Below are 14,383 nucleotides of genomic sequence, written 5' to 3' on the forward strand. Positions count from 1 at the left end.
TTGATGAGAGTCTCACTACTTACTGAGGCTGTCCGTGAACCTATGATCCTCCTGTCTCAGCCTCCCAAGTACTGGGGTTACAAGTGTGCACCAGCTCGTTCAGGTCTAGTATAGTTTATCATACTTGGAGGCTGGGCTCCTGGGGCCAGGCTGAGGCTTAGCATCCTGCAGTTCTCAAAAGGAACCACATGGTGTCCTCAGAGAGGAGACCTCTTTTGCACTGCCAGGGCTCCACCTGGCCTGGTCTAAGTATGTACTAAGCCTGGGTTCTACCACCCAGCTGCACCGTCAAAGCCCTTCAACAGAGACAGAGAAGTGGGTCAGGCCCAGGAGAGCCCCTGCCTGGTCCTGCTGGGTTCCAGGCTGGGTGGGAAGGTTGGACTACACCACATAGCATCTTGGAGTCTGGAAATAGCATCTCGCCGTGTGTTGGGTCCTGTGGGTAGACAAGAGGGTTAGTGTTTGAAGGTCCTTATCAGTGTCTATCCCCTTGCTGCCGGCACGGAGTCCCCAGGCTGCAAGTCCAGGGCCCTGGAGGTGTCCTCTCACCTCGGCTTGCCCTGGGCGGAGCCGCCTCTCCTCCTCATGAGAGCTCCAGGGAGCACTTCTTCATGCTGTCCCTCTGGAGGATCATGGAGTACTTCCGAAGCCGAGCCCAGTGCTCACGCTCTTTTATCGGGGTTTTCTTCCAGTTCTGGAAGCTGAGGGCCACAGAGCTAGAGATGAGACACGCCTCTGCAACCTCCCGGCTCCCCGGCCCCATCACCACCCCAGCTACCGTGTTCCTGCAAAGAACCTGGGAGATGGCACCTGCCTCAGAGTGGTGCCCACAGGCCTCAGCCTGGCACACGCAGGCGCCACCAAGGGAGTGACGGACCTGGTGCTCTGAACCAGGTGGGCCCACGGAGAGGCCGGATAGGGAACCAAGGAAGGAAAAGCCCGTTTGTAAACAAAATGGGGTCTACATGGACAACAGAATATTATTCAGCCTTTTTTTTTTTTTTTCCTTTGCGGCACTGGGGATTGAACCCAGGGGCGTTCTACCTCTGAGCTACATCCCTAGCCCTATTTTTTTAATTTTGCAACAGGGTGTCATTAAGTTGCAGAGGGCCTCACTAAGGAGCTGAGGCCTCACTAAGAAGCAAACTCATGATCCTCCAGTCTCAGCCTCCAAGTCCTGGGGTTACAAGCGGGTGCCAACACACCCAGCTTTATTCCGCATTTAAAAACAAGGAAGTTCCGCACACACCAGCACACAGATGAGCCTGAGGACACCATGCAGACTGGGTGAAGCCAGTCACAGAGGACAAAGGAAGCACTTTCTACCCGGCGCGGTGGCGTACGCTTGTAATCCCCGCGCTTGGGAGGCTGAGACCGGAGGATCACACAGGTTCGAAGCCAGCTTCAGCGGCTTAGTGAAGCTTTCAGCGACTTAGTGACACCCTGTTTCCAAATAAAATAAAAATAGGTCTGGGAGTACAGCCCGGAGGTAGAAATCCCCTGGGTTCCACCCTCGGTGTCACCACCGGAAAAAAAAAAAAAAAGGAAAGGAAGCACTTTCCTGAAGATGTCTGGATTCAGTCTTTCAAAGAGTAAAAGTTTTTGAAAAATCAAACAAATGCATATTCACCACTGAACAAATAAAAGATGCCCTTCATCTTCCTGGTGCAGGTGGAGATGTGTACTGCCGCAGGGTGGGGGCTCTGGGGGGCTGCGAAAGGAGGGGTGCTGGTGCTGCCTGGGTTTCTGCCCTGGCTGCCAGAGTGAAAACTACAAAACACTGTTGAAAGTAATTAAAGAATACTTAGATGAAGCCGGGCATGGTAACTCATGCCTGTAATTCCCGTACTGGGGAGGCTGAGACAAGAGGATCTCATGTTCAAAGCCAGCCTCAGTAACCTAGTGAGACCCTGTTTGAAATAAAATTAATTTAAAAAAAGGCTGGGGGGGTAGCTCAGAAGTAAAATGCCCCTGGGTTCAATCCACAGTCAAATGAAAGGAGAGAGAGAGAGAGAGAGAGAGAGAGAGAGAGAGAGAGAGAGAGGGAGAAAGAGGTTTCTAAAATATAATGTTGGGAGCAAGGGCAGTTTCTAATTTCTAACATATAATGTTGGAAGATTAAAAGTGGCAGAACAGGAGACTGCACATTTCAGTTGTTCTGAGGCTATCAACTCAACCAGTGAGAAGACGACTTCTTGGCAAGAGAAGAAAAGCAGCCAGGACTCAACAGAAGAACAACAGCCGGCATGCAGTGGAATTGGACGCAGCCCAGAGAGCAGAGGGTGTAAAGGGCGCCACGCGTCTCTCCTGGCGAGTGAGAGTGGAGGTGACACCATCCTGCCGAGCTCACACCCAGGCTGGCAGCCGCAAGGACCGACAGCTCTCAGAGACCAACTCCAGCAAAGAAGGAGCGGGATCCCGAGCCAGTGACTGCAGACAACTATCAGCAAATGGAATTGCACTCTTGTGTCTTTGCTTGAATACCTCAAGACTTGACTCCCCAGACCACCCAGCCAGATCCCACGGTGAAATCCTACAGCTGCAGCTGAACTCAGACTGAGAAATGCCAGGACCTTCCTGGAGGGCCCCCCGTGGCTGCATCCCACCTCAAGAACAGGGTAAATCTACAGACCAACCAGCCAGTGAACTCCCGTGGCTCCAGCTGAAGTCATCTCTGCCTCCGGGACCTGAGCAGCACTGGACAAGACAGTGAGCTTAAAAAGCACCCCAGTGGGAGCCTGTGTGGCCACAGGGACTTGTGAGGCAGCAAACAGATCTGTGGGGTCTGTGAATTTGCAAATCATCCCTGTGGAGGTGGGAGTGGGGGCTACAGTTTGATACAGCAGAGACATGAATTAGCAGACAGTCCCTAGGGGCATTCAGGCAGGAGGAACGTCATCAGTTCCCTGTGTCCCCGCGGGGTCTTCAGCAATCACCACAGGATCACCAGCAGTGGTGTCTGTGGGTTAAAATAACTCAACCAACCATGCTACAGCCTTGGAAGGCCCTAAACTTGTACCTGGCGGTGTTTGGGTGCTATAAGCACCAAGGCCAGAGGCAAGAAAGGTCTCCTGTGAGCACAACTGCTCAGAGTAGCAGCTGTGTCCCTGGAGCTAAATAACTGAGCCATCTAAGCCCCAGGCTCAGAATGGTACAATCTCTCTCTGCCAGAGCTTGGGCCCTGAAAGCCGGGAGGCCGCAGGCCAGCAAGGGTTCACAAGATCACAGATACAGGCTTGGGAAGTCAACACTCTCCCTGCCAGCAGAGTTTGGGCCCGGCACGCATGCATGCCACTGACTGTCAGTACTCCATGTGATCTAAACCAGCAGATCAGCAGTGGTGTGTCCCTGAGCCATCAAAGCTCAGCCAGCTGGGCCATAAACTCAGGACATGGTAATCTCTGGCCCTGGTGAGCTTAGGCCCAGTGTCCACAGAGGCCAGAGGTCAGTGCTCTGCAGGGTTTCAGGAGCTCACAGACAGAAGAGCAGTGGTATGAGCTGTATCCTAACCAGCAGGCTGCAGGCTCTGAATGAAACATCACAATCTCTGGCCCTACAGAGTTCAGGCTTGGGGGCATGGTGATCTGTATCCAATCAGAGACTCCTGATTACCTGCATTGACCAAGAACTGTATCTTGTTAAAGAGGCTCTGGAGGACAAACTCAAAAGCTTAATTATATGAGACAGATTTGTAGAGGCAAATATATACCCTCAGCGTAGGCCTAATACAAAGGGATAACAGACACAGGATTATCACACACAGAGGGAGGGAAGGCCAAGATAACAGAAACATAAACCTAGGAACTCAGCTGGGCATGGTGGCACATGCTTGTAATCCCAGCATTTGGGAGGCTGAGACAGGAGCATTGTGTAGGTTGGAAGTCAGCCTTAGCTACTTAGTGAGGCCCTTTTATTTATTTATTTTTTTTTGCCAAGAAAAGAATTTTAAAAGCATCAAGAACAGCCGGGCGTGGTGGCGCACGCTTGTAATCCCCGCGCTTGGGAGGTGGAGACAGGAGGATCACGCTGGTTCGGAGCCAGCCTCGCTGGCTTAAGAGACTCTGTTTCCACATAAAAAAAATGTTAAAAAATATAGGTCTGGGAGTGTAGCCCGTGGGAGTGTATACCGGAGGTAGAAGGGCTTCCAGGAACCCCAGTACCACCACCAAAAAAAAAAAAAAAAAAAAGCATCAAGAACAAAAGAATGAGTGACATTCAGGGGTAAAACAAGAATCATTTCAGACTTCTCAACCCAAGGCAAGAAAGCCAGGAAGGGCTGGTATGATATACTCCAAAACCTGAAAGAAATCAACTTCCAACCGAGACTGCTATATCCTGCAAAAATATCATTAAAATTTTGTGGAGAAACAAAAACCTTCCAAGATATGCAGAAACTAAAAAATTAATATTTATAAAACTGGCAGTAGAGAAAATGCTTAAATAAAACACAAGGAGTTAAAAAGAAGTATATACCAGAACCATAGAGGGGCAAATTCCACCAGAAGTGAAGAAAAATAACACTATATCACACAGAAAATATAACTCAAAATGACAGGAAACAAAAAAAAATCATCTCTCAATAATAACACTAAATATCAAAGGTCCAAACTCCCCAGTTAAAAGGCATAGACTGGCAATGTGGATTATTTTTATTTTGTAGTATTGGGTATTGAGCCCAGGGGCATTTTAATTCTCAGCTACACCCCCAGACCCCCTTTTATTTATTATTCTGAAACAAGTTCTCACTAGGTTGATGAAAGCTTTACTACTTGCTAAGGCTGTCCTCAACCTGTGATCCTCCTGTTTCAGCCTCCAAAGTACTGGGATTACAGGCAAACACCATCATGCCTGGCACAATGTGGGTTAAAGAACATAATCCAACTATATGCTGCTTGCAAGAAACTCACCTTATAGGCAAAGATAACCACAGGCTAAAGTAAAAGGATGGAAAAAATATACCATGCAAATGGAGACCAAAAAGAAGCAGGAGTAGCAACATTCATATCCAACAAAGCAGACTTTAAAAATGAGAAGAGACAAACTGGGTCACTTCTTACTAATAAAAAGAACGTTCCAACAAGAAGATGTAATAATAGTATTTGTGCCTCAAATGTGGGTGTACCGTACCACTTTTGGAAAATAAATTCTTCAGGACAATGAACTCAAATAGACCTAAATATAATAACATTGGGAGAATTCAGCACACCCCTCACACCGTGAGATTGATCTTCCAGGCAAAAGATGAGTAAAGACTCTTCAGACCTAAAGAACACTATAAACCAAATAGACATAATAGACCTATACAGAATATTCCAACCAAAAATAGCTGCATACATATTCTTTTCAGCTCCTCATGGAACATTCTCCAAAACAGACTACATTCTAGGCAACAAAACAGTTACCAGCAAAATTTTAAAAAATGTAATAGAAGCCAGACATTGTTGGCACATGCGTATAATCCCAGTAATTGGGAGGCTAAGACAGGAGTATCACAGGTTCAAAGCCAGCCTCAGAAACTTAGCAAGGCTCTCAGCAGCCTTGTGAGACCCTGTTTCCAAATAAAATATTAAAAAAAATCAGGCTGGGCGTGGTGGCGCACACTTGTAATCCCAACATTCGGGAGGCTGAGACCGGAGGATCGTGGTTTGCGAACAGCCTCAGCTACTTAGTGAGGCCCTCTGCAACTCAGTGAGACACAGTTTCAAAATAAAGAATAAAAAATAGGGCAGGGGGTGTAGCTCGGAGGTCAAATGCCCCTGGGTTTCATCCCCAGACCAGCAAAAAAAAGAAAGAAAAAAGAAAAAAATTCAGGCTGGGGTTGTAGCTTGGAGGTAGAATGCCTCTGGATTCAATCCCTTGTACCCCCTCCTCAAAGTAATATAACCCTTTTCATCTTTTTAGATCATAATGGAATGAAAGTAGAAATCAACAACACAAAAATCAAAGGAAATTACATGCATACATGGAAACTGAATGGTACATTTTTAAATGAGGACTGGATCAGAGAGGAAATAAGGGGAGAAATCAGAACATTTCTATAATTAAATGAAATATAGTTTATTTGGTACAGTGTACCAACGTCTCTGGGATACTTTGAAGGCTGTTTTAAGAGGAAAACTTATAGCACTAACTACCCACCTGAGAAAAACAAAGTCTGGACCAAGTAAACAACCTACTGACACACCTCCGGGGAAAGGGGAGAATGGGGAGGGAGCCGGGGGAAGCCCACAGAGTGCTGTGTGCCTGTGTGTCACCACCACTGTGAGCCACATTATTATGTGAGACTATAATGCACCAATAAAAGAAGTCTATTTTAGATGGGTGTGGTGGCGCACGCTTGTAATCCCCACGCTTGGGAGGCAGAGACAGGAGGATTGCGCTGGTTCGGAGCCAGCCGCGCTGGCGTAAGAGACCCTGTTTAAAAAAAAAAAAAAAAAAAATATATATATATATATATATATATATATATATATATATATATATATAAATAGGTCTGGGAGTGTAGCCCAGAGATAGAAGGGCTTCTCGGAACCCAAGTACCACCACCAAAAAGAATTCTATTTTATCTTTTTCTTGCAGTACTGGGGATAGAACCCAGGGGCATTTTACTTCCGAACTGCACCCCCACTCACTGAGTTGCAAAGGGCCTAAGTAGATGAGGCTGTTCGCAAATTGTGATCCTCCTGTCTCAGCCTCCCAAATACTGGGATTACAAGCATGTGCCACATGCCTGGCTCCAATAAAAGTATAATAAAAAAAAAGTAAGATAAAAGTTGAAAGTTAGAAAAACAAAAGTGAAAATTAAATAAAAATATAATGCTGGTGTATAGAATCACTTTCTCTATGGATCTCGCAGTAAATAGCCTTTTCTGAGTGTCTCTGGCAAAGTCCCAGAGGACACAGGACCCTGTTTCAAAGGGGACCGAGGTTTGTCCCAGCCACACCGCTAGAGGACGCCAGCGTCCGGATCCAATCCTTGCATCTGCCCTCCCCACTGCCAGATTACATACAGATCCTGGTTCCTGACTTGGAGGCTCTTTACCATTGCCCTGGGCCAAGCCTAAAGGAGACAACTCCAGCTACACGAAGCTTAGAGCTTCTGTTTGGCTAAACAAGCAATGAAAATAACTTCAATCCAGACAAACCAGGAAAAGCTACCTTTAACACATTGACAACTCGCGTGTGTGTGTGTATGTGTGTGTGTGTGTGTGGTGCTGGGGGTTGAACCCAGGAGTGTTCTACCTCTGAACTACACCCCCAGTCCTTTATATTTTTTATTTTTAAATTATTTTATTATTTTATTATTATTATTTTTTATTTTTTTATTTTTATTTTTTTTGCAGGTCTGGGGATGGGACCCAGGGGCATTTGACCTCTGAGCTACACCCCTGCCCTATTTTTTATTCTTTATTTTGAAACAGGGTCTCACTGAGTTGGAGCAGCCTCAGCTGAGGCTGTCCTTGAAAGGTGATCCTCTGGTCTCAGCTTCCTGAATGCTGGGATTACAAGCATGTGCCACCATGCTTGGCTCGTTATTTTTTATTTTGAAACAGGGTCTCACTAGGTTGCTGAGAGCCTTGCTGAATTGCTGAGACTGTCCTTGAACCTGCAATCCTCCTGTCTCAGCCTCTTAGATACTGGGATTACAAGCATGCACCACCACTCCCAGCAAGCACTGTTAAAATGGAAAAAAATCCATGGGCAGGGATGGACAGGGAACATGGCAAGTTGTATAAGGAGAGAAAAATTTATACTCCTGGATGCACAGCATAATTCTTAATTTCCAAATTAAAATAATACTATTGATTTCTGTCCCTGTTTCTGTGGATAGCATGGAAAGAGGTTAGCACACAGCATCCTCCCCGGGGGACAGTAGGGCGAGTGAGGGAAGCCAGCATCGTCCAGACACGTCTACCCCACTGTCCTGAAAGTCTACCTCCAAGAATTTGCCCTACGGGAAGGAATATTAGGGAAACGCCACCAAAACGGCCGTGTGCGTTCGCGTGGCGGGGCTGCGTTTCTCGAGAATCTCTAGGGCCCTGGCTCCAGGGCTGGGCAGGCACCTGCTTGTTTGCTAACATGGAAACACATGACGTCAGCCCATGATTAGGACTAGCTGGTGGAGGAGAGGGGGTCATCAGCCAGATGGAGCAGATGCACAGAAGCTTGTTCTTGGTGGCCTGGGCCAAGTCCAGGAGCAGGTACTAGGGGCAGGGCAGGGTGCAGAGAGGTGACCCGGTGACCCAGAGGCCGAGGATGGAGCGAGGGCATCGACTGCCTGAGTCTGCACTGCGATTGCCTTTGACTTGTCGCGGAGGGGAAGACACGGGCCTGGTTCATCTGCGTCTGCGCACTAACTGGCAGGGATTTATGGGAATCCTCCCACACAAAAGTCTGTTATGGAGTATGACACCCTCTCTCCATCATCGGCACATACTGAGTGTGTTCTATAGTTTCAAAACAAGATGCTAACAAGGGGTGTGTGTGTGTGTGTGTGTGTGTGTTCCAAAAAGCAGACAGCAGACGGGACAGCTGCAGGTCCCGCACAGGCCTCGCATCCAAACAGGCTGTCTGGAGGTCTGTGGACCCCCAGATCACTCTGGGACAGACTCATGTCTTCATTTCTCAAGCAAGGCCAAGGCCCCTCAGGTGGGCTGGGACCCTCACGACGGGGTCAGCACGGGTCCCCCCTTGGTGAACCGGTGTCACATCGCCCGCCTCTCGCCAAGGGAGCTGGGAGCTGTGTGGGTCAGGGGCCACTGGGTCAGGCAGAACTCAGTTTCTGGCAGAAAGCGCCCCGGAGAGCCTGGTCCTCACAGGGCCTTGGCTTCCAAGGGCTGAATGAGAAAAGGCTGCTTCTGCGGGTTCCTGCTGTCCTCAAAGTTCTGTCTCGTGATCAGCCAGAGACGGGGAGTCGGGGATGGCGATGGCGCCTCTGGGGCCTGGCTGGAGGGAGCAGAGGTCCACTGGGGGGCGGGGGGGGGAGCGGCACACTCGGTGCTAACTGGCTCCCTTCCAAAGCCAAAAAGCAGGCTCCATTTCACATTGGCTGCTTACAAAAGTCCCTGAACGGGTTTTGTGAAAGCCATTTGGACAGACTATTGCAAGTCTGGAACTTTGAACCTATTGCCTCATGGATGCTTACAGTTTCATCTAGTTCTGAGGGCCCAGAGAAAGGATTTCAGAAACAAGAGTAAACAGGAAGAGAGAGAGACAGAGAAAGGGGAACCAAAACCTTTGAGGCAGGTATGGGGGTGCGGGTAATAAATGAAGAGACTCAGACGTTCATGACAAATCCAGCACAGTGCTGCACCCTGTAATTCTACTGCTGAGTCTGAGACAGGAGGATCAGAGTTCAAAGCTAGCCTCAGCAGCTTAGCGAGAGCCTGTTAAAAAGGGGGAGGGGGCTGGAAGGTGTAGCTCAGAGGCAGAACACCCTTAGTGTGAGCCGGGCGTGGTGGTGCATACTCGTAATCCCCGTGCTTGGGAGGCTGAGGCAGGAGGATCGCGCAGGTTCCAAGCCAGCCTCAGCTACTTAGTGAGGCTCTCAGCAACTTAGTGAGACCCTGTTTCCAAATAAAATATAAAATAGATTGGGGGTGTAGCCCAGAGTTAGAGGCCCCTGGATTCCACCCCCAGGACCACACGCACACAAAAGAACATCCTTAGTGCAACACCCAGTAAAACACACACATATCACACACACACACACACACACACACACACACACACACACACACACCACACAGAGTTCATGATACCTTGAAGCGGATGCATGTTTGAAAAACTCCACAATTAAATATTGGGGGTACTCTTTAGAAATAACCCAGACACCAGACCCCAGAGCAAGTAGAAGAGGAGAACAAAATCTTTAAATCAAGTGTTTCTCAATTTATCTCTGGGACTCACACCAGAAAATGCATTGCTGCAAGTAATGTGGTTCACACCCTATGATCAGGACCCAGTAAATGCTCCTCAGGTCGGATCCTGTGGTAACAGGGATTCAGGCCTGCCCGGCCATGCACTACGCCCTGCAGCTCTGACCATCCCATGCCCGGAGCCCGCCCTGCTGTCGGCAACACCCCTGCCCGGCCCGAGTGCCCTCTGGCATCCATGCCCTCTGCAGAAGGTTCCGGAGGAGCCATCCCTACACCCCACCCATTCGGGAGATGGTATACCTGAGTGTGCACGCGCATGCATGCACATAAATATAAGTAATGAAGGCATCTTTTCCACACTGGGAAATTACTCTGTTAAGGTAAGTTCTACATTGGGGCCACTCTCACAGCTGGGAGGAGTCGGCAGGAGTCTGAGGCCGGGCCACCTCCAGCAGCCTCCGCAGGCGGAGAGGAGTCAAGTAGCCCAGAGCCTGCCCTGTGCTCTTCCCACAGGTGAGGCCACCTGCTGGGCTCTGGCTAAAGTGAGAGGAAAGCTCTCTTTTCTAGGCCAATAAAAGGAGGGGGTTCAAGGAGACTAGAACAAAACGGGAACAAGCTCCTTAAACCAGGAATTCTCGGAGCCTCCAGAGGAAGTGAGTGCCAGGGCGGACCCTCCCGGCCAGGCCGCCGCGTGCCTCATGAGGCGCACCATTATTTTTCATACATTTGCCAAAACGATGCACTTTTTTTGTAGAAAAGTCTCAAGTAGAGAAAACATGAAGAAAGTGACCCCACAGGCTTCCACTACCCAGATATAACCAATGTTTCCATTAGTGTATACATTTCCTATCCTCTCTTACTCAAAATAGGATTATACTCTAAATATATTTTATAACTTCTCTCCATCTTTTTATTTAGAATATTTCTAAAACTTTAGAAAAGTTTCCACTAGTACAATGGGAACTAGACCCACTAGTTAATCTTCTTCTTCTTTTTTTTGTGGTACTGGGAATTGAACCCGGGGGCATTCTATCTCCAAGCTACACCTCCAGCCCTATTTTTATTCTTTATTTTGAAACAGGGTCTCACTAGGTTGCAGAAGGCCTCACGAAGTAGCTGAGGCTGTCCGCAAACCGCGATCCTCCTGTCTCAGCCTCCCGAGTACTGGGATGCCAAGCGTGCGCCACCACGCCCGGCTCACTAGTTAATCTATTCCCCTCTCTCTCCTTCCATTAATATTTTCCTAGATTTCACCATTAACATTTTCTTTCTTTTTTCTCTCTCTTCTTTCTCTTTTTATTTTTTCTCTCTTTCCTTTCTCCTTTTCTTTATGGGACTAGGGATTGTACCCAGGGATGCTTTACCACTGAGTTTTATTATTTTTTACCCCCCAGTCCTTTTTATTTTGAGACAGGGTCTTACTAAATTGCTGAGGCTGGCCTCAAGCCTGTGATCCTCCTGCCTCAGCCTTCCAAGGTAGGCACCACCACATATGGCTAAATTTTTACTTTCTGTCTCTGTATTTTTCTGTGCCCCTTGAAAGTAGCCATGACACCCCACCCCCAAGTTCTTAGTGGCATCTTCTCAGAGCAAGTCACCAAGGGTCAGAATAAGAACACCCACATAAGGAGCAGCTGAGTGTGCCTGCTGAGTCTTCACTCAGGGCAAGGCAACCGTCCCCTTCCGTGTACTCCTCCTCGCTTACGACTCAGGAGACCATCGTTCTCTCCTGGTGAAAGAGCACGCCTCCCTCCATGAGATCCAGAGAGCCACTCAGGCGACCCAGCACAACACAGGAGGGACACAAATGTAGCAGGTAGCGGGCTCAGGATGCGGCTCAGAAGAAAGAAACGTGGGAACAGGGTGCAGTTTAGGGAGGCCTGGGATGGCTAGCAGAGTGGGGGTGGCGCCACCTCGTGGTAATGTTTAGAACGCCCCAGGCATTTTTGTTGTTTTGGTTCTGGGGATGGAACCCAGGAGTATCTTACCTCCAAGCTACACCCCCAGCCCTATTTTATCATTTTATTTTGAAACAGGTCTCACTAAGTTGTGAAGGAACTAAGTTTCCGAGGTTGGCTGTGAACCTGAGATCCTCCTGTTTCAGCTTTCCAAGTACTGGGATTAACATCCCCAGGCATTTTGGATAAAGGGAGGGGAACCATCTTCATCCTCATGCCTGTGGTTTGTGGGTAACCACCTGAGGCCTGGTGCTTCCATGTATTATCTCGGCAGAGTTTCAACTATACAGGCATAGCTGAAACTTCCAGAACAGGGCCAGGTCTAATAGATATTTGGGGAGTGAATGAGGAAGCCGAGGCCCTGGCAGGTTGGCTAAGTGGCCCAGGGTTTTATAGTTCAAAGCAGTAGGGCCAGATTTCAAACCCAGGCCTGCTTGGCTCTGGACCTGCTTGTCTGAGCCGTTCAATTGTTCCTCCCAGAGGAAAAGTCTAAATATAGAAAGCAGTTATGGTCCCGAAGGCATGGGCGTCATGCTGAGTAGGAGATCTCGAAGCTCAGAGGCCGTGTGATCTGAGGACATGGAGAGCCCGGAAGGGAAGCGCCAGCCCATGAAGAGGATCCGGAGCCCCGGGGTGACCCCATCCCACCCAAGCTGCACTCAGAAACGCGGGACGCATCAATGGAGCGGGCAAATCTCCGGAAACTGATTGCGAGATGGAGTGGAAGATATTCCTGACTCTGTAGGATGGAATCGGTACAGTTTCTGATGCCCTGAACAGAGCAGGAGAAAAGCCCCCAAAGCCCTGGGACGTGCGGGGAGCGGAGGGGAGGAGGAGCTGACATACAGCCCTCCATCCAGACCATGGACCATGGAAAGGGGCCCTGGATGGGCGCTGGCACACATGTCCTGCAAAGGGCCAGAGAGGGAATCATTTATGTATTATATATGTATGTGTTTATTTATTGGTACTGGGGATGGAACGCAGGGGTATTCTACCTCCAAGCCACACCCCCAGTCCTATTCTATTTTTATTTGGAAACAGGGTCTCATTAGGTTGATGAGTCTCACTACTTGCTGAGGCTGTCCTTGAACCTGCGATCCTCCTGCCTCAGCTTCCCAAGTAATGGGATTACAAGCATGTGTCACCATAGCCCACTGAGAGAGGATCATTTAGACTCTATGGGTCATGTAGTCTCTGCTGCCATGATTCAACTCCACTGGAGGAGCACACAGCAACCATGGACAGTGTGTAAACAAACTAGTATGACTGTTACAATAAAACTGTTTTTGCAAGGAGCTGGGGATGCGGCTTAGTGGTAGAACGCTTGCCAAGCCAGTACAAGGAAATGAGATCAATCCCCAGCACCAGAAAAAAAGAACACAACAAAAAGTTGGGCACAGTGGCACATAACTGTAATTCCAGTATTTGGGAGGCTGAGACAGGAGGATCACAGGTTCAAGGACAGCCTGAGCCGGCTTAGCAAGATTCTCAGCACCCCTGAGACCGTTTCAAAATAAAAATAAAAAAGGGATGGGGGTGTAGCTTAGGGGTAGAATGCCTGTGGGTTCAATCAATAGTGAAAAAAAAGAAAAGAAAAGAAAAAATACTTCTTTATTTTCAAAACTGGCAGTGGACTGGATATGGCTATAGTTTGCCTATACGTGTGTGTGTGTGTGTGTGTGTGTGTGTGTTACTGGGGACTGAACTCAAGGGCATTGGACCTCTGAGCTACACCCTCAGCTCTACTTTTTATTTTTTAATTTTGAAACAGAGTCTTGCTAGGTTGTTGAGCGTCTTACTACTTGCTGAGTCTGTCCTTGAACCTGCAATTCTCCTGTCTCAGCCTCCCAAAGTACTAGGATTACAAGCGTGCACCACCACGCTCAGCTTTGCCGACACATCTTAATGATGAGCCTAATGATCCAAATGTGTTCTTTTAAAGAGAAAGAATTGAGAAAATAAAAAGAAAAGATAGTCATGACAATCAGAAAATATCCTACTGAAGCCTTTCCATTCTGCCAGCCTGGGCGCCTGGCTCGGGTGTGGAAGCCCTCCCGGGGGCCTGGCATGCTGACGGGGTCTCACCACAGAACAGTGCCCACTGCCCTGCACCTGTTCTGAAGGAGCCGCTCGCATCTCTCTTCCAGCGGCAGCACCCGCAGGAACACCATGCTGTCTCTCAGGTCCTTCTGAGGAATGGTGCAGTTTTTGCAGATATTTTCCAGGAGTGGGTAGGCTTCAAAATCAAAACAGAAAATGGAGCTTGGGGTGTCCTTTGGGTCATCACTGGAGGATTCCGCACCATCCAGAGGGCTTCCTGCAACGAAAGGGACCTCTGCATTCTGCATCGTTGCGTCTCTCCGGGCGCTGGTGGCCGCTGCCTGTGGAGGCTGAGTCGCTGGGCTGGCTGAGAAGGGCCACTTGGGGTGGGCAGCAGGAGCCAGAGTAAGGCCAGGCCAGGACTAGGCCAGAGAGCCCTGTGAGCCCGGGCTGCAGGGTCCTTTGGCCGTGGCAGAGGGGTGCAGGGGAGGAGACGGGGGTCCC

General features: G+C 48.8%; 1 protein-coding gene across 1 annotated transcript in view; it reads right to left on the reverse strand.

Annotated features, from left to right (window-relative positions):
• Positions 1–583: 583 nt before the first annotated feature.
• The window catches only part of WDR93 (WD repeat domain 93), a gene marked incomplete at both ends in the record, with an annotated part of 39,314 nt that continues 25,514 nt past the window's right edge, over positions 584–14,383 (reverse strand). Inside the window, 5 exons of the mRNA XM_080691689.1 lie at positions 584–796; positions 8,064–8,204; positions 8,668–8,740; positions 8,818–8,946; positions 13,952–14,156. Of these exons, the coding sequence (XP_080547815.1) occupies positions 584–796; positions 8,064–8,204; positions 8,668–8,740; positions 8,818–8,946; positions 13,952–14,156 (761 nt within the window). The remainder of the gene's footprint in view (positions 797–8,063; positions 8,205–8,667; positions 8,741–8,817; positions 8,947–13,951; positions 14,157–14,383) is intronic.

This window comes from Muscardinus avellanarius (genome assembly GCF_963383645.1).
Source record: "Muscardinus avellanarius genome assembly, chromosome: 3".
Lineage (NCBI taxonomy): Eukaryota > Metazoa > Chordata > Mammalia > Rodentia > Gliridae > Muscardinus > Muscardinus avellanarius.